Raw genomic sequence first — 26,848 nt, 5'->3', positions numbered from 1 at the left:
TGCATTTGAAACTTAATGCTGAGTTTTACCTTCTGCAGTTGAAGTTATCTAAAGCAACTGTGTGGGTGCAGCTGAAAAACTTCTTTTGGTAAATAAAGAAATTCTGAAATCCTCTACTGCATATATGAAACATAATAAAAGAAACCAAAGCTAAACTCTAAAAGATTATTTATTTCAGCCTGTTTACATCCACACCTTACAGCTTTTATGGGTTGATAGTTTCCTGATCCAATCTGCATACTGAGGATCACAGAGGTCCATGAAGGCAGCTGGTGCTCTGCATACAAAGTCTGGATCTCCCACAAAAGAAGAGACCCCATAAATCCTGCCATTATGAACCACTCCTCCACCAGAGTCTCCCTGCAAGATGGAAATACAGTTTCCCAGTTTAATGAAATCTTTCTGTATTTTGAATGGTTAAATACAGCTGTGAGCTGAGGGATCGACATATATCTTTCCCAGGACTTTGTCCACAGAACCAGTGTTGATAGCTCTTGACTCGGTGGACCTCGGGGAATTTTTTCTGTAAAATATCATTGAGCTCTGTACAGCTGACAACCTCAGTCTCTGCACAATGAAGAGAGGGTGATTCACCAGGTTCTAGAAAATTACACAGAAATGTGTTTTTTTTATGAATTATTTCTATTTTGAAATTTTGCGTTGTATTTTTTCCTCTATCAATAATCACAGATGGGCCTGAGCTAAAGGAGCCACCAAATCCAGATGTGATCACAATCACAGAAGGAGACACTCTACACCTGAACTGCTCCTCTGTGGAAACCCGGAGTGCTTTTCCAACAACAAGTTTACTTAGAAGCTAGACAGTTACAAGCTGCTCATCAGAATCAGAATCAAAAATATATTTAACCAGTCATTTCTTCAGCTGTCAGTAACAATAATTTTGTTGAGTTTGTAGTTTCCCATTCAGTTGCATTTGCAGTAGCATCCCACTGACAGTCTGACAAGGACCAGAGCTCCCAGTATCGTCCCAGATATTATATATGGGATGGAGTTGACTGTAGAATGGGTTGAGGTGGGGTCGGGGTTGGGTAAAGAAAGGAAAGGAGAATCATTTATACCAGGCAAATTAAAAACACCAAACACTCACAATGAACTTAATTTGTGAAGTAATATTGTGATTGAACTTCAGTGACTCGTTTTCCAGGAAGTATCTGACAACACTCACCTTGTACATCAATGTTAAACTCCTTGGTGACAGTCCCTACTGTGTTGCTCACAGTGCAGATATACTGTCCTTCATGCTCAAAGCCGACAGATTTAATAGTGAGAACGCTGCCACTGTAGGAAGGACTATTTGTTGGAAGTGTCCAGGTGTATGAGGGGCTGGGGTTTCCCAGAGGAGCAGTTCAGGTGTAGAGTGTCTCCTTCTGTGATTGTGATCACATCTGGATTTGGTGGCTCCTTTAGCTCAGGCCCATCTGTGTGATTATTGATAGAGATTAAAATACGAAGCAAAATTTCAGCAAAATCAAAATAATTTATAAATTAAAACACATTTCTGGTGTAATATACAACAGAAAGTACTGTCGACAGTTCAGCCCACTGTACTTTATTTTCACTTTGTGCTGCTATACTCTGTTGTCAGTTTGTCCACTTCATGATGTTTAACTGCTCTACTTACTTTACAGGTTGATGCTCGCCACACTAAACATCTGACATAAAGTTTAAATTACACGTAGCATGACAGTAAGAGGTCAGTCTGACAGTTCAGAGAAGTAAGAGAATTGTTCAACCCATATGACACTGAAAGGAGACAAATCATGATTAATTCTTCTGGAGTGGCTTTAAATACACTTATTCTTTTATTGCATATTTGTGACTCTGTATTGATTCCACATTTAAACAAATAGTAAAGCCGACCTTTTATCATTTAGGATTTAAACACAATTACTATTATTATTTTTTAATGTTCACAAACAAAGTTTACTTCTATTCTGGCTTTCCACAAACTTCTGAGGGAAACATTTTACTGGTAAACAGCTAAATCCTCCACTATGTTCATCAGCTTGTGTCAGTCAGCAGTTTGTTGATGATGCTATTTAGAGCCTGTTCATTAACAGTGATGAGAGCTATGAGGAAGAATCAAAACACTATTTCTTTACTGTTTCGATTCTTCCTCAAAGCGCTCACGAGGACACAAAACCAAACCAGTGACATGAATCATGCTCAAAATGTCAAACTCTGAGAAACAGATCAAAGAACGTCTTTATTTCTCTCAGACTCACAGTGAACTATAGCAGGGAGTTTTTCTGATGTCACCACTGGAGGGCGCTGTGATCCAGCTGGTCCCAGCTCCAGCTTGGTTCACACCAGTACTGGGCTCCATCATTCTCTACTGGGAGTGATGTTCAGAGTAAAGGTCTCATTCACTGGTTTCTTCTGTTCACTGTTGGACTGTAGGTGACCCAGTGCTGTGTTTCCTCTGTAGAAGGTCACAGTGAGGCTCTGAACAGGAGCTACGTTCTGTACGCTACACTGCAGGGTGTACTGCTGATTCTCAAACATCATCCCAGTGTGGTTTACAAAGCTGATGGAGACACTTTCTGGAGGCTCTGAGGAGACAGGGAAAGAAAGAGTAACACAGGTAGATGTTAGTCAGTAACCTCTGAGCTCACGAATCCGTCTGTGTATTTACACAAAGAGGTCAAATTTTGTCTGATTGTAAACAGCCTTGAAAGTTAAATGTTGCTACCAGGGGCGTCATAGTGGAGGCAAAAGTGATGCTCAGATAAAGACACCCAAGGAGCCAAAGGAAGGAGGCAGCCGCAGGTCTCTCTCTTAAGGATGTAACACAAGATGAGCTCATGCAGTGGCAATTAAACGTTATTAAAACAGCAAATCGCTTTTATCGGTGTGGTTGGTTTTAAGGTTGATTTAAAAATTGCATTCGTTTCTAAACAGAGGAGAGTTCAGCTTTTTCATTATATATATAACACACAAAAAACGAAGACGTCATTTTTTCATTGTAGAAAATCAGCGCAGTTAGAAGTAAACTGTGTGTCGGAAACATTAATAGATCAGTTCGCCCGCTTGTTTAAATATTATGAGTAAGCCACAGGACCACAGGCAATAATCTCGGAGTGGGCAAAAAGACGTGACAGAGGCGGATGGAAGTGAAGAGAGCGTGGAAAATAAAGGTTTTCTACCACAGAGAAGAGCTTTTGCGTAAGCGGTGAAAATGGTTTTCGGGCCTATTTCAAACATTAAAGGGGAGAGTCGGGCCATGACGTCAGAAACTCTGAAAGCCCGTTCTTTCTGGGCGTTACGTATTTTCAGTCACCAATAGGGACGTTGTTGTGGGCGGGGCCGGTTTCAACAATGAAAGGCAAGAGAACCAGGCCGTGACGTCACAGTCAACTCAAGTCCATAATAGCAGGTGAACCCGCACTGGACCAGCACGTTTCTTACTTATAGTCACGAGCGATTCACTGGATTAGATTTTGTTCTGCTACCCTCAGTCATATCTGAATGTCTGATTCATTGTAACACCGTAGCTTAACTGTCAAAAGTGAGCGATCAAAAACCAAAACCAGAATTAGTGTGCACTCTGCCAAAGAGTACACTGGGCGACCTGCAGTCGAGGAGGAAGAAAATAAAGTCCTGGAAGAGCAGAAAGTGATGAAGGACACAAAAGAATGCAGGAAAAAGTGGACGAGCAGACAGAAGAATTAGCCGAGGCTAGACAGAGACAAAAGACACGGCAACCCCAGATTCCTCCTCAAAGTTGTGTGTCGACAAAGTTGAGAAGACCATGGTAGAGGACGCAAAGAAACAAACTGAACAGGACAAAGAAGTGTTAGAAGAAGTGCAGTTTGTATTCAAGATGAGACCAACCAGGCTGAAATATCAGCACTGGAAAAGACACTGAAGCTGCAGAAAAAGGTGCGCGTCAACTGGGTTATTCAGTTGCTGGTTTTACTGGCCAAAGAAAAAGTCTCCTCCAAATACAAGATCTTCACAGAGCGCCTCACTCCTGACTGCATCAGCCATCGTCTGATTGAGAAAATCTGGCCTGAAGTTGAGGAGAAACACTTGAATTTATCCCACGACAGCATTTTAATGTGGGCAAGGCCATCCTCAAGGATCTTTGCAAAACACACAAGTGCAAAGAAAACCTTTTGATTTTAATCTGAGGGAACAGCTTGACAATATTACCGTCTCAATCTTCATCAAACACTGTTGGCATTACCAGCAAGAGTACTGAGTGTCTCTAAAGACAGGGAAGAGTACAAGGAAGTTGTAAAGAATGTGACCAAAGATCTGGTAATGCACGCCATGAGCGAAGGAAATGAGACGATGACAATGAATCCAGTAGCATCAGAGTTTATTGTAGAGAGGCTTTCCAGAAGATCTGGAACAAATTTTGTCAAAAAGTACAAAATGTCCTTGGAGAACATTGAACTACTCGCCCTGACAGTATACAATGAACTCCATGACAGGTGGGACTCTCCAATACTCTTAATGTGGTCAAGAAACCAGAGATGGATGAAGCAATCGTCAGCAGCTTCAAAAAACATGCAAAACTGAGGAGCCAAAATGTCATCTTTAGGGCTTTCTCATGTGAACGCTAAAATCTAACTGACACGTGCATGTGATTATGCAAGAAATCTTAATTGGCTTCAAATATTCATTTCAATTGGGCTTTCTAAATTTAATTTTAAAACCAGAGTGGTTAAAAATAACTACTCTTCTTCTCCAACTTCCTTCCCTCATCACCAACTGGCCGAGGCAGATGGCCACCCCATCCAGAGCCTGGGTCTGCCGGAGGTTTCTCTCTTTTAAAAGTGAGTTTTCCTTCCCACTGTCGCCAAGTGCTTGCTCTAGGGGGTTGGAGTCTTTGTGCGTTATTGTAGAACAACCTTACAATATAAGCACCATGAGGGAAGTGTTGTTGGGATTTGGTGCTGTTTCTTAACTCAAAATGTCCAATTACAACAGGACATTTTGAATTTAAAAAACAGCACCAACCACAAATAAAAAAAAAAAAAAAAAATTAAAAAAAATAAAAACTTTGAATTTGTGCTTTGTTTCATTTACTGTTTAAGAAGTTTGTTCTTCCTGCAACTTTTAAACACAACAAACAACAAATAGCTGAGCTGTTGGATTTACTAAGTGCTGCCAAGAATACAAACAAGCAGTCCTCACACACATTTGAGAAAAACTGAGACCTTTGAATCTTTATAGCTTACTGAATATTTACTCTTTACTCTGTCTGTATTTGTCCACTTTTTTCTTTTTCTATTTGTATTATTTTCATTTGAAAGACATTCAAAGCTATTTGGAGACATGCAGAGTTCCTTAAAGCCGAACCTAATATAATTAACACGAGTTGTTTAACTGAGGTAATCACTCTTTCCCCACAGTCCTACGATTTTTCCCTTTTTCTGTAAAGCAATGTAAATACATTTTTAATACTTTTATACTTTTTATATTCATACAGGAATAACTACAAACAAAACACAGTCACAAATATAGGCCATAAATATACAGACACCATATTTACATACACATTTAGTACAAATACAATGTTTAAAAGGAGTCTGATTCTTCATGTGATAAATATTTGGCTTCGATGTCCAGGAATTTTCCACTGTGAGATTAATGGTGTTGAAATTCTCCCAATTCTTTCACCTGTGGGCTGAAGGAAGGACATATAAAGGACGTATAAATGCTCAATCAACAATCACTTAATTCATACACTTCTATTATTCCATACAAACACTTTTGAGCATTAACCATCCGGAGGGGAGATGAGCGCAGGAGGGTGTCCGCCTGATCTCCATGTGTCTGAGCATTTCTCACATTCTTATAGCTTCAGCCCCCCTCCAAGTCATAAACCTAAACATCCACATTCTTTCTCTCTCTCAGTGAGCCTAAGTTCTGACCTTAGCTTCCTGTGCAGTCTGTTCTGTTCTTTTCAAATCAGACAAATAAGGCCATGATTCTCTGAAAACAGTATTTCTTATAACGCAGCAGTATCATGCATCATAAAACAATATCATTCATTCACAATAAGTCAGCAGTCTAATGTAGTACAAATCAGTCTAATAAATTTAATAGTTATCCCCTTCTTCTAAGTCAGGAGAATAATGCAACCTAAACTACATAATGATTCACAATCTTTAATTAGGGGTATAACGTGGCATAAGATGATATAATAATCTCACAATGGAAAGTGTACATTGCACATAGTGACAATGAATGACGGACCCGACCACACAGATCGCACTTTACTACACTTTTTATTGGGTTTTTGTCTCTTCCAACCCTCGGCCGCAGCTGCCAGCTACACACCATACAACAACACAACCTCAGTCCGGCACGTCTAATGCAGGGGAGGGGTGATGAACTGATGGAGCTCTGCTGTGTCAGCCTCCCCTGCAACCGCGCCACAAACACGCCCTGCTACACACATTATATGACCACAAAACAAATCAAAGTGAAGGAAGAAAACCGGAAAAAAACACAAACTAATCATGAAGCTACAGAGCCCTTTACTGATATGGGTAAGGAATGTTTTATTGCATGGCCACAGGTTGATGTGTCAGGCAGGGTGCGCCGATGGGTTGTGAACAGGACCAGAAGCAGATGCAGAGAGAGGAGATGCAGGTAAAAGAAAGCCTTTATTTTGGCTGATGGTAGCAGTAACATGAAACTATGAAAACTAGTTACAACTAAGACAGACTGTGAAAAACTATAATCAACTATGAACACGCTGGATGTGTTCAGGGGAAGTGAATTTGATAATTAAAGCCTCTCATTTCCCCTTTAATTTAATGACTGATATGTTGAAATGGTTTGACACACAGTGAAATGATTTAATGCACAGCAGAAAGTGCATATTCAAATTCATCTCCACATTAAGATGAGTAATGCCTTGAGACATTATATCTGTGGCTCAATCAGACAAAGGACAGAGTGCTACAAAACACAGCCACGTGATGTAGATTAAAACATTCTCTAGATTAAAACGGTCTCTTTCTAGTCGTCCTGTGGATGTCAAGTGCACGTCAGGAGTAGAAGTTCTCAGCCAGCTTCCTCATTCTTTTATTGCAGTGTGCTGATGGGGAGGATGGAGGGTGGTCTGCAATCTTTGCTGCAGTGGCAGACATGCAAAATCCAACATCATCTTCAGGTTTGCTCTGTGTTGGCCACTTTCAGCTCATCTTTGTCAGGGTTTGGATGAAAGACTTTACAATTTATAACTTCCTTCTCTCACCCCAACGGTCGCAGCAGGTGGCCGCCCTCCTGAGCCTGGTTCTGCTGGAGGTTTCTTCCTGTTAAAAGGGAGTTTTTCTTCCACTGTCGCCAAAGTGCTTGCTCATAGGGGGTCATATGATTGTTGGATTTTCTCTGTATCTATTATTGTACGATCTACTGTACAATATAAAGCACTTGAGGTGACTGTTGTTGTGATTTGGCGCTATATAAATAAAATTGAATTGAATTGAATAATAAATAAATTTAAGTATTAGACATAGGACGTAAACTGCAACAACACAGGCAGCTATAATTAAAGCTTACATGGGCTCTTTTACAAATCAGGAGGATGTGTGCTCATCTTCCAGCACCACACAGCACAGAGGATGCAAATATCAGTCAGATGAAGCAGGGCAGCACGGAGGCGAAAAGAGCGAGGGCAGTGAGACGAGAAGAGATGAGTACCAGGTTCCAGATGAAGTAGATGACTGATGAGGTTATGTTTTGGTTTTCTTTGGCAGGCAGGAAGGAGCGCAGCGAGCGATGGTAGACCGTCACAGTGAAGGCGATAGCCGAGGCCGAGCCGACGGCTTTTAGAACTGACGGAGAACCAGAGGCAGGCTTCAGAACAAGCAAAGAACATAAAAAAAGTAAAGAGTAAATGATCTAAATATCCTAGTGTAATGATTGTGTGCTGTATCAATGAATAAAAATATCACCTGTAAACATAATTACTGGCACATAGGTGTGGAAACTGACTTGAATTATCTATGGAGATTAACAGTAATTAAATAAAGAGCTAAATTTGTGCTGGCTAAGATATTTAGATCATTTTTCTCTTTATCCTTATCTTAGTAAAAGTGATTCAGGGAAGCTGGCTGCACATTTTTTTTTTTGCCTGACCAACATTTTTTTTTAATGACAAGCGTATAGTTACCTGTTCTTTCATAATATATCATAATATAATGTGTTTCATGGGCAAATGTTGCTCACAGTTATTTTGGTGAATATCGTTTAACACTGTCTGTTTTATCTTTAATTGCCTAACTGTGCCTCTACTCTCACCAACACTTGAAAAAAATCAAATTAATATTGAACAGAATGAGTTCAGCTTATGATGCGATCAAGTTTGTCATGTTAAATTAATTGCCCAACTCTGCTTTAGATGCTCTCTAGAAACCTTGTTGCATAGATTTAAAGGACTGTGCAGTTTTGCTGGTTTGTTTAAAATGATGTAGCCACCAGTGGAGATTGGTTATAATGGACGATAAATAAAGGTTGACATTGTTTGAACATGGTGCCCATCACAAGTAAACATGAGAATCTGAAATGAAATAACTAAACTAGAAATTTGAAATTTGTACTTAAGCTGAACAAAATAAACCAAAGGCATCAGCAAACATTTATTGAGGCAAAGATACAGAGATACACAATTTAATGATTAAATGCCAACGACCCATCAAATCACAGCAGGATCGCAGCAGTGATAGTTTGTAGTAGGAGTAACTAATCCAGGATCTGTTGTCACTTTGATTAGCGTATATTCCCCTGGTAGTACTTTTTCTTTTTACAAGAAGATAATAGAGTTGATGATTAACCGATCTAAAGGATTCCTGGTCTGTGGAGGTGATCTGAATATACATTTATACCCAAAACTTGATATATCAAAACAAACAGGCTCCAAAAAAACAATTGGTAAAAAAGTGAAAGAGTTGATGAAGGACATGGGTTTGATTGATGTATGGAGGGAAATGTTCCCTAATGTAAGAAGATATACCCACTATTCCTCACATCACTCATCATATACTAGAATAGACTATTTCGTTGTATGTAGCAGGGACAGATCAAGAATTATCGACTCAGACACTGGAACAATAGATCTTAGTCACCATGCCCCAATGCATATTGTAGTTGACCTAGAGGGAAACAAAAGAGATACAATATGGAGATTTAACCCCGGCCTACTTAATGATGCTAATTTAGGAAAGAAATGAGCAATGGAATCCAAATGTACATGAAAGAAAATGATCATGGAGAGGTGTCCCCACCGATACTGTGGGATGCAGCAAAGGCAGTATTAAGAGGAAAAATCATTGCAGCTGCCACAAGGAAAAAGAGACTCTACCAGGAAAAACTACAGGACTCCCAAAACAGCTGAGCCAGCTAGAAAGCAGCCGTGCACAAAACCAAAACCCGACTACACTAGAACAAATTAAAAAACTAAGAAATGAAATTAACTTAATGTACACTCAGGAAACTGAAAAAAAAGATGCTATTTTTTAGACAAAGATATTATGAAAATGGCCCTAAATTCACAAAACTGTTGGCATGGAAACTTAAGAAACATCAAGCAGACAATACAATATACAAAATAAGAGATCCCCAGAAAAACACAACAGAAAGTAAGCAGGACAAGATCCGGTCTGTCTTTGAAACTTTTTATAAACAACTGTTTTTTAAAATTATGGATGTCGGAATTGATCAAATGGACACATTTCTTGAAAGGCTCAATTTACCTGTCATGAGTGAAGACCAGAATAAACAACTAGCCTCTGAAATAACAGTAAAGGAATTAGAAAATGCCATAACAAACCTGAAAGCTAATAAATTGCCAGGAAGTGATGGGTTCACTTCTGAATTTTATAAAGCATTCAAAGAGGATCTTATTCGTATATTGAGAAAAACATGCAATTGGGCACTTGAAAAGGCACAAATCCCACCCACCCGGAAAGAACCAATTATATCTCTCATACCGAAGGAGGCCAAGGATAAGAAAGAATGTGGGTCGTACAGGCCGGTTTTCGTACTTAATGTAGATTACCGTATCTATACATCCATAATGGCAAAACGAATGGAGAGAATTCTCCCTAACCTCATATATAATGATCAAGCTGGCTTTATACATAAACGTCAAACCCAGGATAACACAAGACGCACTTTCCACATAATGAACTATATACAACAACATACAGAGCAGGCTGTGATCCTCAGTCTTGATGCTGAAAAGGCATTTGACTCTGTTTGTTGGCAATACCTATATAGAGTCCTGCATAAATTTGGTTTTAATGAGCCGGTAATAAATAATGTAAAGGCATTATATGATAACCCGACTGCAAGGCTTAGGATTATTGGTCACCTAACTCAACCCCTAACATTGGAGAGGGGAGTGAGACAAGGCTGTGCCTGGTCTCCTCTTCTCTTTGCTATATTTCTGGAGCCACTAGCCCAATATATAAGGCAAAACAGAAAAATCACAGGTATTACAATAAATGATGTGGAACATAAAATAGCATGCTATGCCGATGACGATCCTAAAAACACCTGAGGAGTCTCTGCCGGAGGTAATGAACTGTCTTAAAAGGTCAAATAACAAAGTGTTTGTGAATAAGAGCAGAAGTGTGAATAAAGATGAAAAAGACTTTGAGGTTTACAAAAAGGTTTGACAGCTGTTGAATGCCAGGAGAGAAACATTTTGGACTTTTAACTGTTTCTTAAATGTTAGAGCATGTGTAACATGGTAGACTAATGTGCCTGTATTACTTCAGCTCCATATTATTGTGTAAAGTTTCTCTGGGTTGGGAGTGGTTGTGTGTGTGTGTCACATTTTTGGTGAGCCAATGGCTGTAATGGGGTTGGGCTAATTAGAGGCAGGTGTTATTGATTGCACCGATACACTGGTCTACTTATAGCCCGCACTACAAACACTGCTGTGTCATTTTGTCTCTCTGTGCAGGCCAGGGCCTATTATATGCCACAGTCTAAGGGCAGCGGAGTTGCAGAGGCTGGAGTGACCACTGGATATCTACTTGCAGGGTGGCGGGTCTCAGAGGACAACTGCTAACCCTGTTGAAGTCGACACGTGGAGTGCAACTGGCATTGTGGCGTAGCTGGCTCTGGCCTTGGGACTGTGTGTTTTTACTTGATTCGCCAGTGGGACACTGGACTGTTTTATCTTTTATCTTTTGAGTATTGTGTCAATAAATTATCTTTTAGAATTTTATTGACTGTCATCTTTTTGCCCACGGCTGAGACGGTTGGTCAGACCTAGAATCTTTTTGGGTGTGTTACACATGTCCTTCTCTTATGGCTGTTCATGCTTTAGCAAAGTAACTAAGTAAAGATAAACAACTAAATGACAGAGAAGTTCTCTTTATTTACTATCTACTATAAAAATGACAATGGGTCCACAGTAAGAAAAAGTATCTGATGACCCATCATAGAGGAAGGAGATCCTAGCAGTGACAGGAGTTTGAACAAGATCCCCAAAAAGTGAATGAGATCAATCTTACCGTTTCAATGAAGTCTGACTGTATAGAATATAAAACACATGAATGATTAACAGCAATATTTCCAGAGACACAGAACATATGCATAACACCAACTGAACTGAATGACGGTGAGACGAGGGAACTGAAGCAAGTGTCCAGAAGCAAAACAGAACAGAGGACAAGGCTTGAGGGTGGATACACATGGATACAGGAGTATGATGGAATTGAATCGGATACATGAAGAATAGTCTGCTGCTTATCAGCATTACAAACAAACAAAGCAAACTTTGTGAGCTATAATGACTAAAAGCAACTTTTATGTTGCATTTTGAATAGAAAAGGACATAAAATTCAAGATACTGAGCAGTGAGGACACATTTTATTCCAAGAAGAACCCTTATCTAATTCAACTCAAGAGGAAAGATGGCATTATCGAATAATCCAGAGAAAAATGTGCAGACATTGTGAAGTGTCATGTATGAGATTATGAGATGTATTAAATATTTTATGTCTGAGTGAAAATAGCCTGCATTATCAAGCAGAGAATGATTAAAGACAGAATCAGCCAACAAGTGAAGAACAGAGGGGACATTTATCTAGCAGAGACCCTCAAAGACCCCGTGGGCCCAGTTTGAACACCACTGCCCATCAACTGCTAATAGAACATGAATGCCTGTGTTATGGAAAAATTCTTGTTTATCCTCACATTTTCTTTATGTGTTTAGAATCTCACTGTAGGATTTGGTATAACCTTTGTATGCTTAGATAAAGTGTGCATGTGTCAGTAAGACCTCGTCAAAACTGCTTAGCTAGGTGTAACGATGTTTCACTGTTTTGCTCAGAAGAATGAAACTCAGCGCAAGTCCAGGAGCTTCCTGGGAAAAGATAGTGGGAGTTGTTCTCTGTCCAGCCACAGCCCGTGGGACAGAAACCTGTTGTAACTAAAAGATACACAGAGTTGTGTGTGTGGGGGGTATAAAAGAGGAGCTGAGACGTCCCAAGAGCAGAGCTGGCATGACTGTGACCTGTAATGTTTGATGTGTGTGTTGGCTCTCCTGGGCGCAGTAATAAATTGCTTGACCACAGCTTTTTTCCGTTTTGCAGCCTTTATTTACAAAATTCCACGACACCTGTAACATTTAAACAAAGAGATGGAAAAATGGGGAGACCTTCCCTTGGAAATGTGCTTTTTCCAAACAACAAGTTTACTTAGAAGCTAGAAAGTTACAAGCTGCTCATCAGAATCAGAATCAAAAATATATTTTAACCATTCAGTCATTTCTTCAGCTGTCAGTAACAATATTTTTATTGATTTTGTAGTTTCCCATTCAGTTGTGTTTGCAGTAGCATCCCACTGACAGTCCGACAAGGACCAGAGCTCCCAGTATTGTCCCAGCTATTATATATGGGATGGAGTTGACTGTAGAATTGGGTTGAGGTGGGGTCGGGGGTTGGGTAAAGAAAGTAAAAGAGAATCATTTATACCAGGCAAATTAAAAACACCAAAACACTCACAATGAACTTAATTTGTGAAGTAATATTGTGATTGAACTTCAGTGACTCGTTTTCCAGGAAGTATCTGACAACACTCACCTTGTACATCAATGTTAAACTCCTTGGTGACAGTCCCTACTGTGTTGCTCACAGTGCAGATATACTGTCCTTCATGCTCAAAGCCGACAGATTTAATAGTGAGAACGCTGCCACTGTAGGAAGGACTATTTGTTGGAAGTGTCCAGGTGTATGAGGGGCTGGGGTTTCCCACAGAGGAGCAGTTCAGGTGTAGAGTGTCTCCTTCTGTGATTGTGATCACATCTGGATTTGGTGGCTCCTTTAGCTCAGGCCCATCTGTGTGATTATTGATAGAGATTAAAAATACGAAGCAAAATTTCAGCATAATCAAAATAATTTATAAATTAAAACACATTTCTGGTGTAATATACAACAGAAAGTACTGTCGACAGTTCAGCCCACTGTACTTTATTTTCACTTTGTGCTGCTATACTCTGTTGTCAGTTTGTCCACTTCATGATGTTTAACTGCTCTACTTACTTTACAGGTTAATTATCTTAATACTCTGTATTGATTCCACATTTAAACAAATAGTAAAGCCGACATTTTATCATTTAGGATTTAAACACAATTACTATTATTATTTTTTAATATTCACAAACAAAGTTTACGTCTATTCTGGCTTTCCACAAACTTCTGAGGGAAACATTTTACTGGCAAACAGCTAAATCCTCCACTATGTTCATCAGCTTGTGTCAGTCAGCAGTTTGTTGATGATGCTATTTAGAGCCTGTTCATTAACAGTGATGAGCGCTATGAGGAAGAATCAAAACACTATTTCTTTACTGTTTCGATTCTTCCTCAAAGCGCTCACGAGGACACAAAACCAAACCAGTGACATGAATCATGCTCTAAATGTCAAACTCTGAGAAACAGATCAAAGAACGTCTTTATTTCTCTCAGACTCACAGTGAACTATAGCAGGGAGTTTTTCTGATGTCACCACTGGAGGGCGCTGTGATGTAGGTGGTCCCAGCTCCAGCTTGGTTTCACACCAGTACTGGGCTCCATCATGTTCTCTACTGGGAGTGATGTTCAGAGTAAAGGTCTCATTCACTGGTTTCTTATGTTCACTGTTGGCCTGTAGGTGACCCAGTGCTGTGTTTCCTCTGTAGAAGGTCACAGTGAGGTTTTGAACAGGAGCTACGTTCTGTACGCTACACTGCAGGGTGTACTGCTGATTCTCAAACATCATCCCAGTGTGGTTTACAAAGCTGATGGAGACACTTTCTGGAGGCTCTGAGGAGACAGGGAAAGAAAGAGTAACACAGGTAGATGTTAGTCAGTAACTGCTGAGAGCATGAATCCATCTAACTGTGTATTTACACAAAGAGGTCAAATTTAGATTACAAATGATGTAAAGTTCACTAGAACGTCTCACATTCTAAGGTAAGTATACTTACGGTAGATGGTTATATCCACAGTGCTAGTACACTGAACACCATCATCAGTGTTATAATAACAGATGAGATATGTGTCCCATTCAGTCAGTCTGTCAACCGTCCAGATCATCGTGGTTCCATTTTGTCTAACTTCTCCTACAGGTGTCTCCAAACCAAAAGAATCTCCCCTGCAGTCCTTCTGACATACAACACATGTAACATTGGCTGGGTCACCGTACTTCACTACCAGTGCAGATGGAGTGAACACAGGAAACTCTGTGCAGCTAGGATCTGTAAGAAACCCATCAAATGTTGTTACTGGGTAGATCAACTTGGATAAAGTTGATAAACAAGAGGAGAAATTAATTGATCAGAATGGTGAAACTGGAAACTGAAAGTCCGGGAAGATTCAAGGTTCAGTTTTTTGTTTTTTTTTTAACAAAAAAAGCAAACCAGAAGAAAACTTTGAAAAGAAAAGTTGCCTGAAGAGGGAAATGAATGTAAGGAAAACATGAACCTGTCTGCAGAAACCTTATTGTCTGATTTTTGGGCCATCAGCAAAACACCAAATGAAGAAACATCTTTAGGAAGAATTTTTTTCCATCGCTCCAGAAGAGGTCCAGCGATTTTGGAGAACCAATTCCAAGAAGCACTTAAGCTGTTCTACTGAAACTTTGTTGATTAATTTGATAAAATGAGATATCAGGAAATAATTAAATATCTAAGACTAATAATAAAAGCATCAAGTCCCAAAGTGTGGCATTACTAAAAAAGATAAACAATCTTATATTTGAGATAAAAAATGCATTGCAATTTTAATTTGTATTCATTTATTTATTTATTTAATTAAATAAACAAATAATATATTGGGTTAGAGTTTGTAGAAGTTTGTTCAAGCTGTATAAGCTGCATGAACCCCTCGACTAGGTTATTGGTTATAAGGAGCAGCTGTAGCCTATTCAAAGGCTCCTGACATTTGGTTCTCATTCCCGTCATGATGGATGGATAGACGGTAGCAACGATCACAGCCCCGCCACAGCGATGCTGATCGGGTTCATTTTCCCCTGGCGATTGTTTGGCTGTTAAAGGGTGGTGAGTTGGATCCCACCATGAGGTCTGTTAAGTAGTTTGTTGAGCTGCTGTTTTCACTAAGGCAATATAGTGGCAGTGAATCTTTGAATCTTATAAGCCATGTTTGGTAATAAAGGGTGATCTTTTAATTGTTTTAGGTCCTGCCACTTAATTCACTGTTTTCTTGTTTCAGCTCCATATTTTGTTTAATAAAATTATTTAAATTTTTTAATTTTTTTGATTAGCCTGTCAATAACAAGCCTGTGTGCCTTGGCAACCGGTAAAACCTTTGTATTGGTTAATATAATATTTCCTGGGGTGCGTCGCTACCATTTATTTCTTTCCCTCCCCATCACTGCTGGATTTTTATTCTTTGTTCTTTTTGGATCTACCTTCATATGTGAACAAACACTCTCAGTATGAAGTTTAACAAATCCAGATACAGAATTTCCAGCGTTTGACAGTGTTCAGTCTGACTTTAATGCAGTTGTTCAAGCCCAAAACAGACGGAACAAGAAAACAGGTGAAAAACTGCAGATAAATTAAACTGCAAACACAATAGCAACAGCACTTTGTAAAAAATGAAAAGTCTTTGAAATTTGACAAAAATGTGCTCATTTTCTTGTTAGCTGTATTGGGTAATATTGGCTAAATACTGATAAAATTACTATTATTACTATTAATAATTACTATTATTATTACTACTACTAATGCTATCTATTTCACCTTTTGATTTTCTAACTGTAACATCTGCTCTTACCAGCAGCACTTTATACATAGAGTAAATTAATCCTGAGCATAACTGAATTCAGATTATTGGTGCTGCCCTCCACAACAGATCCAGTTTCTCATGTTGCCTTCAAATAAATATTTAATCCTTCATTAAATTACTTGTAAAAAATGCCTCTGAGTTCATCAGTGTTCATCAACATTTAGCAGCTGTATGATATGAAAATAACAAACGAAGCAATAAATTTTTATGGTATAAACAGTCTGTTTATCTTTTTATAGCTGGAAAACATTTCACTTACCAAAGCTGGACACTTGGTGGGTGCACAGAAAAGTAAGTGAGTAGGAAACCAGAAGAATAAAATGAATAAACATTGTCCCAGCTAGATTTTTTGAAATCAAATGTGATGAAGAAAATGATCAAACATGAAGTCCAAAGGTGGCTCGAAAGGAAATGGGCTCTGAGTTTCCTGTTTTGCTTTTCTGTTGCAGAGAACAATGCTGGCAGTGAAGGCTGTTTGTTTTTTTTCAGCGGTGCATCCGCTTATTTTATTAAAACAGCCATGCCTTCAGTGAAAGTGAAAGTGAGTGTCGTAAAATCACCAAACAGGAAGCCCGACAGAGGCAGGTCAGGTCTGCTTCCTGGGGAGGTTCCCATGTATCCCCCTGAAGAATTTTTTTTTCAACTGACTTTACATAATGTGAGTAAGTATGGAGCGTTACACCTTTTTAACAGGGCATTAGGGAAAACGTAAGAACAGCAGTTTTGTAAGTCAGCCCTTGACTGGTTCTAGTCTGTTCAGATGCTGAAACTACTAGGATAGAAAAACCCTCACATAATAATAATGATGATAATAATAATAATAATAATAATACATTTTATTTATAAAGCGCTTTTCAAGACACCCAAGGACACTTTACAATAGGATAAAACACATAATGGAAAAATGACAAAATGAAGAACAACAAAACAAAAACACGAGATAAAATGAACAAACAGTGGTTCACAGTGAATATGCAGATTTGCAGACATATCACTTATATCTCTTCTTTTAAGCTTCATTGAAATCCATTTTTCCCTCTGACATACAAAGCATTTATTAAAGTAATCTGAGTGTTAAAAAAGTAAACCTTAAAATTAGACATACACAGCATGCGCTCAGCTGGATGTGTAGAGACAGAGCTGTATGTTCTGGAAACTCTGACTAGAGAGTCAGTTTGGGAGATGAATCTCTAACCACATCTGCCCGGGTCTGCTGACACCAAAGATCAGAAAAATGAAGATTTCTGGTCATTTCCAAGGTTCACCTGAATTTCTCAGACTGAGCAGCCTTCACTGGCACGAGAAGATATAGATCCTGTTATCTTGGACACCATAAACACCACCTCTCTCTCTGTCCAGTGATCACATTTAAAACCAGCAGAGCTTTTCACACAGCATGCAACTGAAGCAAATGTTTGTGGAAAAAGCAGTTTACATATTGCATTACATAGCATTTAGTGCTGGATCACGTTCCGTCTGTTTTATTGAATAAATCTGTTGCCTGTGTACTGTATTTTGTTTTTCTCACATTATAAAAGAACTAATCAGGTAGAGAAACAAGATGCACATGGTCACAATTTCATTAAAAACTTTGTTTTATACTTTACACACTTGAAAAGATAAAATATAGTAACAAAAAGGAAAGAATTTCATGTTGGTATATGACCTGATGTCTCAACACCTCCCTTTAGTAATCAAATGCCTACACCATCATGATCTTATTGCAGTAATGAAAGGCGGTGGGCTGGGGTGGGTATCTGAGTATCTCCCTATACGTTGGGGTTTTGAGTGGGTGTGTTTCCTGCGCCTTGAGAAACAGCTCCTGACTGTTGTTTGTGCCTGAGTACCTGGCCTTCCTGGAATCCCTGGACGGGGTTCTTGAGGGTGCTCCACTTGAGGACTCTGTCGTCCTACTTAGAGACTTCAACGCTCATGTGGGAAACATGAGTGAGACTGGAGGGGCGTGAATGAGAGGAACGGCCTCCCAGACCTGAACCCGAGCGGTGTTCTGTTACTGGACTTCTGTGCAAACACTATGTTGTAACATAAGGGTGTCCGTAAGTGCACGGGGCACCAGAACACTCTAGGCCAGGAAAGCTTCCACTTGGGTGGTCTCAGAATTTCATCTCTGCTTTTCAAAGATGATGTTGTTCTATTGGCTTCATCAGGTGACGGCCTCCAGCTCACACTGGAGTGCAGCCGAGGGCAAAGCACTGGGAATGAGAATCGGCACCTCCTAATCTGAGGCCACGGTCTGCAACTGGAAAAAGGTGGAGTGCCCACTCCAGGTCAGGGACGAGTTCCTGCCCCAATTGGAGAAGTGTTTTTGTATATCATGGTGTGTTCACGAGTGACGGGAGAAGGGAGCGGGAGATCGACAAATGGATTGGTGCAGTGATGCAGACTCTGCACCAGATCGTATCAATATATTGGTTGAGCTACATCCCTACCCTCACCTATGGTCACGGGCTGTAGGTTGTGACCAAAAGAACGAGATCGTGGATACAAGTGGTGGAAATGAGCTTCCTCCTAAGGGTGGCAATCTTTCAATCTTTAGAATACAATAGAATAGCCCATTACTGTTATTGTACATGTACAACTGAGTCTGGTTACCACTCTTGAGAGGCAGATAATATAGCAGAGCTGGTCCATTTATACTGCAGCTCATAGGGTTGATGACACTCAGGTGAGCTGGCCTGGTAGTGGAAAGGCTTTGAGCTCTAGTCAAATGGGTGGAAAACATCAGCTGAACCCTTGCTGGCTCAGTTAGGGTTGATAAGGCTCTATATAAAAATGGCCACAACACTGTGTAAAAAGTTAAGTCTTTGAAATGTAATAACAATAGGCAAATGTTGTTCACAGTTATTTTGGTGAATATTGCTTAACACTGTCTGTTTTATCTTTAATTGCCTAACTGTGGCCTCTACTCTCACCAACACTTTGAAAAAAGATCAAATTAATATTGAACAGAAGTGAGTTCAGCTTAGTGATGCGATCCAGTTTGTCATGTTAAATTAATTGCCCAACTCTGCTTTAGATGGTCTCTAGAAACCTTGTTGCATAGATTTAAAGGACTGTGCAGTTTGGCTGGTTTGTTTAAAATGATGTAGCCACCAGTGGAAAATATGTATCGTCCATTATAACCAAAGGTTGACATTGTTTGAACATGGTGCCCATCACAAGTAAACACCAGAATCTGAAATGAAATAACTAAACTAGAAATTTGAAATTTGTACTTAAGCTGAACAAAATAAACCAAAAGCATCAGCAAGACATTTATTGAGGCAAAGATACACAGATACGCAGTTTGATGATTAAATGCCAATGACCCATCAAATCACAACAGGATCGCAGCAGTGATAGGAGTTAGGATGGGACTCCCCCAGAGATGAAGATGGAGGCTTGGATGGAGCTCCGAGGGAAAGCGGTGAGACAAAGGTTACACAAATGAGAGTCTGACAGGCAGGATGACAGAAGAGCAATGAGATTTAAAGTATATGGAATGGGAGCTGATTGGCTCACACAAGGTGGGCAAGAAAATGACTGGAATATAGTAATGAAGTCAGCAAGGAAAGAAAGGCTTGAGAGCTATCAGTCCATAAAGAGAGATAAGAAGAGAGCCTATAATAAGGCTAAGAGGTAATTGGAGGCCGGGAGAGGCTATTATACAAAGTTTAGAGAACAAAGTTTTTGTAAAGATGAACAGAAATGAGAATAAAAATGGTTTGTTACCACCACCAGCTCAATGTCATGGCTTACCTGGACTGTTTTGAGGTAAAAGATGACATCAGAGTCAAAACTGATGTACGCCAAATAGCTTGATGATGACCAGCAGCTCAGTTATTAAATATTGGATGAGGAAATCTGGTTGCAGAAATAGCAGCACCTATTCCAAAAGTGTGACCTCAGCATAATTTAGGGGCTAATACCCCACCTGAGAAGCAGTTTTTAAAAAACACTAAGAATTTAAACACTGAGTGACTGACAAGAGTTGAAAAGAAAGGAAAAGATGTAAGTAAGGAAGTAGCTGCTGATTGAACTCTGATGAAGCTACAGAGCAAAGTGGAGTCGCCCCCGCCAAAAAATAAGACCAGTCATACCGTGGCAGGGAGAAACACCTCTGAGAAAAATAAGTCATATGACATTAGCTGCAGCTCAACGTTAAAGACAGACTGACATAATGTGGTGAGGAAAAGTTACTGAGAAGGATACAGATTGAAACTGATTGCAAAAAGGCTTGAGGAAGACTTGAAGATGTCAGGAGAGACAAGACAAAGCCTCGAATAAAAGCCTGAGGGCCATCAGAGGCAAGGAGAGTTAAACCAGAAGTGGTGATAATCCTCACAAGGCCATCAGAAGGACAGATCTATTACAGAGACTGGAAACTGGTGGAGGTCAAATAACAAAGTGTTTGTGAATAAGAGCAGAAATGTGAATCAAGATGAAAATGACTTTGAGGTTTACAAAAAGGTTTGACAGCTGTTGAATGCCAGGAGAGAAACATTTTGGACTTTTAACTGTTTCTTAAAGTGTTACAGGATGAACTTCTCTTATAGCTGTTCATGCTTTAGCAAAGTAATTAAGTAAAAGATAAACAACTAAATGACAGAGAAGTTCTCTTTATTTACTATCTACTATAAAAAAAATGACAATGGGTCCACAGTAAGAAAAAGTATCTGATGACCCATCATAGAGGAAGGAGATCCTAGCAGTGACAGGAGTTTGAACAGGATCCCCAAAAAGTGAATAAGATCAATCTTACCGTTTCAATGAAGTCTGACTGTATAGAATATAAAACACATGAATGATTAACGGCAATATTTCCAGAGACACAGAATATATGCATAACACCAACTGAACTGAATGACGGTGAGACGAGGGAACTGAAGCAAGTGTCCAGAAGCAAAACAGAACAGAGGACAAGGCTTGAGGGTGGATACACATGGATACAGGAGTATGATGGAATTGAATCGGATACATAATCTGCTGCTTATCAGCATTACAAACAAACAAAGCAAACTTTGTGAGCTATAATGACTAAAAGTCCCTTTTATGTTGCATTTTGAATAGAAAAGGACATAAAATTCAAGATGCTGAGCAGTGAGGACACATTTTATTCCAAAAACAACTCTTATACAATTCAACTCAAGAGGAAAAGTGGCATTATTGAATAATCCCAAGAAAATGTGCAGACATTGTGAAGTAATGTATGAGATCGAGAGAATACCTATGAGCTGTATTAAGGATTTTACGTTTGAGTGAAAATAGCCTGCATTATCAAGCAGAGAATGATTAAGAAGAGAATCAGCAAACAGGTGAAGAACAGAGGGGACATTTATTTAGCAGAGACCCTCAAAGACCCCGTGGGCCCAGTTTGAACACCACATTTAAACAAAAAGATAGAAAAATGGGGAGACCTTCCCTTGGAAATGTGCTTTTTCCAAACAACAAGTTTACTTAGAAGCTAGAAAGTTACAAGCTGCTCATCAGAATCTGAATCAAAAATATATTTTAACCATTCAGTCATTTCTTCAGCTGTCACTAACAATAATTTTACTGAGTTTGCTGTGTCCCATTCAGTTGCGTTTGCAGTAGCATCCCACTGACAGTCCGACAAGGACCAGAGCTCCCAGTATTGTCCCAGCTATTATATATGGGATGGAGTTGACTGTAGAACTGGGTTGAGGTGGGGTCGGGGGTTGGGTAAAGAAAGGAAAGGAGAATCATTTATACCAGGCAAATTAAAAACACCAAAACACTCACAATGAACTTAATTTGTGAAGTAATATTGTGATTGAACTTCAGTGACTCGTTTTCCAGGAAGTATCTGACAACACTCACCTTGTACATCAATGTTAAACTCCTTGGTGACAGTCCCTACTGTGTTGCTCACAGTGCAGATATACTGTCCTTCATGCTCAAAGCCGACAGATTTAATAGTGAGAACGAACAAACAGTAATGTCGACCTTTTATCATTTAGGATTTAAACACAATTACTATTATTATTTTTTAATGTTCACAAACAAAGTTTACGTCTATTCTGGCTTTCCACAAACTTCTGAGGGAAACATTTTACTGGTAAACAGCTAAATCCTCCACTATGTTCATCAGCTTGTGTCAGTCAGCAGTTTGTTGATGATGCTATTTAGAGCCTGTTCATTAACAGTGATGAGCGCTATGAGGAAGAATCAAAACACTATTTCTTTACTGTTTCGATTATTCCTCAAAGCGCTCACGAGGACACAAAACCAAACCAGTGACATGAATCATGCTCAAAATGTCAAACTCTGAGAAACAGATCAAAGAACGTCTTTATTTCTCTCAGACTCACAGTGAACTATAGCAGGGAGTTTTTCTGATGTCACCACTGGAGGGCGCTGTGGTCCAGCTGGTCCCAGCTCCAGCTTGGTTTCACACCAGTACTGGGCTCCATCATCTTCTCTACTGGGAGTGATGTTCAGAGTAAAGGTCTCATTCACTGGTTTCTTCTGTTCACTGTTGGACTGTAGGTGACCCAGTGCTGTGTTTCCTCTGTAGAAGGTCACAGTGAGGCTCTGAACAGGAGCTACGTTCTGTACGCTACACTGCAGGGTGTACTGCTGATTCTCAAACATCATCCCAGTGTGGTTTACAAAGCTGATGGAGACACTTTCTGGAGGCTCTGAGGAGACAGGGAAAGAAAGAGTAACACAGGTAGATGTTAGTCAGTAACCTCTGAGCTCACGAATCCGTCTGTGTATTTACACAAAGAGGTCAAATTTTGTCTGATTGTAAACAGCCTTGAAAGTTAAATGTAGCTACCAGGGGCGTCATAGTGGAGGCAAAAGTGATGCTCAGATAAAGACACCCAAGGAGCCAAAGGAAGGAGGCAGCCGCAGGTCTCTCTCTTAAGGATGTAACACAAGATGAGCTCATGCAGTGGTAATTAAACGTTATTAAAACAGCAAATCGCTTTTATCGGTGTGGTTGGTTTTACGGTTGATTTAAAAAATTGCATTCGTTTCTAAACAGAGGAGAGTTCAGCTTTTTTCATTATATATATAACACACAAAAAACGAAGACGTCATTTTTTCATTGTAGAAAATCAGCGCAGTTAGAAGTAAACTGTGTGTCGGAAACATTAATAGATCAGTTCGCCCGCTTGTTTGAAATATTATGAGTAAGCCACAGGACCACAGGCAATAATCTCAGAGTGGGCAAAAAGACGTGACAGAGGCGGATGGAAGTGAAGAGAGCGTGGAAAATAAAGGTTTTCTACCACAGAGAAGAGCTTTTGCGTAAGCGGTGAAAATGGTTTTCGGGCCTATTTCAAACATTAAAGGGGAGAATCGGGCCATGACGTCAGAAACTCTGGAAGCCCGTTCTTTGTGGGCGTTACGTATTTTCAGTCAGCCAATAGGGAACGTTGTTGTGGGCGGGGCCGGTTTCAACAATGAAAGGCAAGAGAACCAGGCCGTGACGTCACAGTCAACTCAAGTCCATAAATAGCAGGTGAACCCCGCACTGGACCAGCACGTTTCTTACTTATAGTCACGAGCGATTCACTGGAAGAGATTTTGTTCTGCTACCCTCAGTCATATCTGAATGTCTGATTCATTGTAACACCGTAGCTTAACTGTCAAAACTGAGCGATCACAAACCAAAACCAGGATTAGTGTGCACTCTGCCAAAGAGTACACTGGGCGACCTGCAGGTCGAGGAGGAAGAAAATAAAGTCCTGGAAGAGCAGAAAGTGATGAAGGACACAAAAGAAATGCAGGAAAAAGTGGACGAGCAGACAGAACAATTAGCCGAGGCTAAGACAGAGACAAAAGACACGGCAACCCCAGATTCCTCCTCAAAGTTGTGTGTCGACAAAGTTGAGAAGACCATGGTAGAGGACGCAAAGAAACAAACTGAACAGGACAAAGAAATGTTAGAAGAAGTGCAGTTTGTATTCAAAGATGAGACCAACCAGGCTGAAATATCAGCACTGGAAAAGACACTGAAGCTGCAGAAAAAGGTGCGCGTCAGCTGGGTTATTCAGTTGGTGGTTTTACTGGCCAAAGAAAAAGTCTCCTCCAAATACAAGATCTTCACAGAGCGCCTCACTCCTGACTGCATCAGCCATCGTCTGATTGAGAAAATCTGGCCTGAAGTTGAGGAGAAACACTTGAATTTATCCCATGACAGCATTTTTAATGTGGGCAAGGCCATCCTCAAGGATCTTTGCGAAACACACAAGTGCAAAGAAAACCTTTTGATTTTTAATCTGAGGGAACAGCTTGACAATATTACCGTCTCAATCTTCATCAAACACCTGTTGGCATTACCAGCAAGAGTACTGAGTGTCTCTAAAGACAGGGAAGAATACCAGGAAGTTGTAAAGAATGTGACCAAAGATCTGGTAATGCACGCCATGAGCGAAGGAAATGAGACGATGACAATGAATCCAGTAGCATCAGAGTTTATTGTAGAGAGGCTTTTCCAGAAGATCTGGAACAAAATTTTGTCAAAAAAGTACAAAATGTCCTTGGAGAACATTGAACTACTCGCCCTGACAGTATACAATGAACTCCATGACAGGTGGGACTCTCCAATACTCTTAATGTGGTCAAGAAACCCAGAGATGGATGAAGCAATCATCAGCAGCTTCAAAAAACATGCAAAACTGAGGAGCCAAAATGTCATCGTTAGGGCTTTCTCATGTGCACGCTAAAATCTAACTGACACGTGCATGTGATTATGCAAGAAAACTCTTAAATTGGCTTCAAATATTCATTTCAATTGGGCTTTCTAAATTTAATTTTAAAACCAGAGTGGTTAAAAATAACTACTCTTCTTCTCCCAACTTCCTTCCCTCATCACCAACTGGCCGAGGCAGATGGCCACCCCATCCCAGAGCCTGGGTCTGCCGGAGGTTTCTCTCTTTTAAAAGTGAGTTTTTCCTTCCCACTGTCGCCAAGTGCTTGCTCTAGGGGGTTGGAGTCTTTGTGCGTTATTGTAGAACAACCTTACAATATAAAGCACCATGAGGGAAGTGTTGTTGGGATTTGGTGCTGTTTCTTAACTCAAAATGTCCAATTACAACAGGACATTTTGAATTTAAAAAAACAGCACCAACCACAAATAAAAAAATAATAAAATAAAAAAAAAAAAAAAAAACTTTGAATTTGTGCTTTGTTTCATTTACTGTTTAAGAAGTTCGTTCTTCCTGCAACTTTTAAACACAACAAACAACAAATAGCTGAGCTGTTGGATTTACTAAGTGCTGCCAAGAATACAAACAAGCAGTCCTCACACACATTTGAGAAAAACTGAGACCTTTGAATCTTTATAGCTTACTGAATATTTACTCTTTACTCTGTCTGTATTTGTCCACTTTTTTCTTTTTCTATTTGTATTATTTTCATTTGAAAGACATTCAAAGCTATTTGGAGACATGCAGAGTTCCTTAAAGCCGAACCAAATATAATTAACACGAGTTGTTTAACTGAGGTAATCACTCTTTCCCCCACAGTCCTACGATTTTTCCCTTTTTCTGTAAAGCAATGTAAATACATTTTTAATACTTTTAATACTTTTTAATATTCATACAGGAATAAACTACAAACAAACACAGTCACAAATATAGGCCATAAATATACAGACACCATATTTACATACACATTTAGTACAAATACAATGTTTAATAGGAGTCTGATTCTTCATGTGATAAATATTTGGCTTCGATGTCCAGGAATTTTCCACTGTGAGATTAATGGTGTTGAAATTCTCCCAATTCTTTCACCTTTGGGCTGAAGGAAGGACATATAAAGGACGTATAAATGCTCAATCAACAATCACTTTAATTCATACACTTCTTATTATTCCATACAAACACTTTTGAGCATTAACCATCCGGAGGGGAGATGAGCACAGGAGGGTGTCCGCCTGATCTCCATGTGTCTGAGCATTTCTCACATTCTTATAGCTTCAGCCCCCCTCCAAAGTCATAAAACCTAAACATCCACATTCTTTCTCTCTCTCAGTGAGCCTAAGTTCTGACCTTAGCTTCCTGTGCAGTCTGTTCTGTTCTTTTCAAATCAGACAAATAAGGCCATGATTCTCTGAAAACAGTATTTCTTATAACGCAGCAGTATCATGCATCATAAAACAATATCATTCATTCACAATAAGTCAGCAGTCTAATGTAGTACAAATCAGTCTAATAAATTTAATAGTTATCCCCTTCTTCTAAGTCAGGAGAATAATGCAACCTAAAACTACATAATGATTTCACAATCTTTAATTAGGGGTATAACGTGGCATAAGATGATATAATAATCTCACAATGGAAAGTGTACATTGCACATAGTGACAATGAGTGACGGACCCGACCACACAGATCGCACTTTACTACACTTTTTATTGGGTTTTTGTCTCTTCCAACCCTCGGCCACAGCTGCCAGCTACACACACATACAACAACACAAGCTCAGGTCCTGGCACGTCTAATGCAGGGGAGGGGTGATGAACTGATGGAGCTCTGCTGTGTCAGCCTCCCCTGCAACCGCGCCACAAACCACGCCCTGCTACACAC

General features: G+C 39.7%; 1 protein-coding gene across 1 annotated transcript; it reads right to left on the bottom strand.

Moving 5' to 3' along the window:
• Window positions 1-2,346: 2,346 nt before the first annotated feature.
• Window positions 2,347-23,645, bottom strand: LOC109200843 (hemicentin-2). Its single transcript, XM_025904962.1, has 8 exons — window positions 23,546-23,645; window positions 22,619-22,948; window positions 14,465-14,734; window positions 13,971-14,300; window positions 13,083-13,337; window positions 7,687-7,820; window positions 2,714-2,837; window positions 2,347-2,573 (listed from the first exon to the last, which is right to left on the bottom strand). Exons 1-8 carry the CDS (start codon window positions 23,622-23,624, stop codon window positions 2,347-2,349), a joined length of 1,749 nt encoding a protein of 582 aa, XP_025760747.1. The 5' UTR covers window positions 23,625-23,645.
• Window positions 23,646-26,848: the final 3,203 nt, after the last annotated feature.

The sequence above is a fragment of the Oreochromis niloticus genome, unplaced genomic scaffold (assembly GCF_001858045.2).
Source record: "Oreochromis niloticus isolate F11D_XX unplaced genomic scaffold, O_niloticus_UMD_NMBU tig00007838_pilon, whole genome shotgun sequence".
NCBI classification, from domain to species: domain Eukaryota; kingdom Metazoa; phylum Chordata; class Actinopteri; order Cichliformes; family Cichlidae; genus Oreochromis; species Oreochromis niloticus.
Note: the sequence above shows the minus strand (reverse complement) of the source record. Positions and strands in the feature narration are given on the sequence as shown.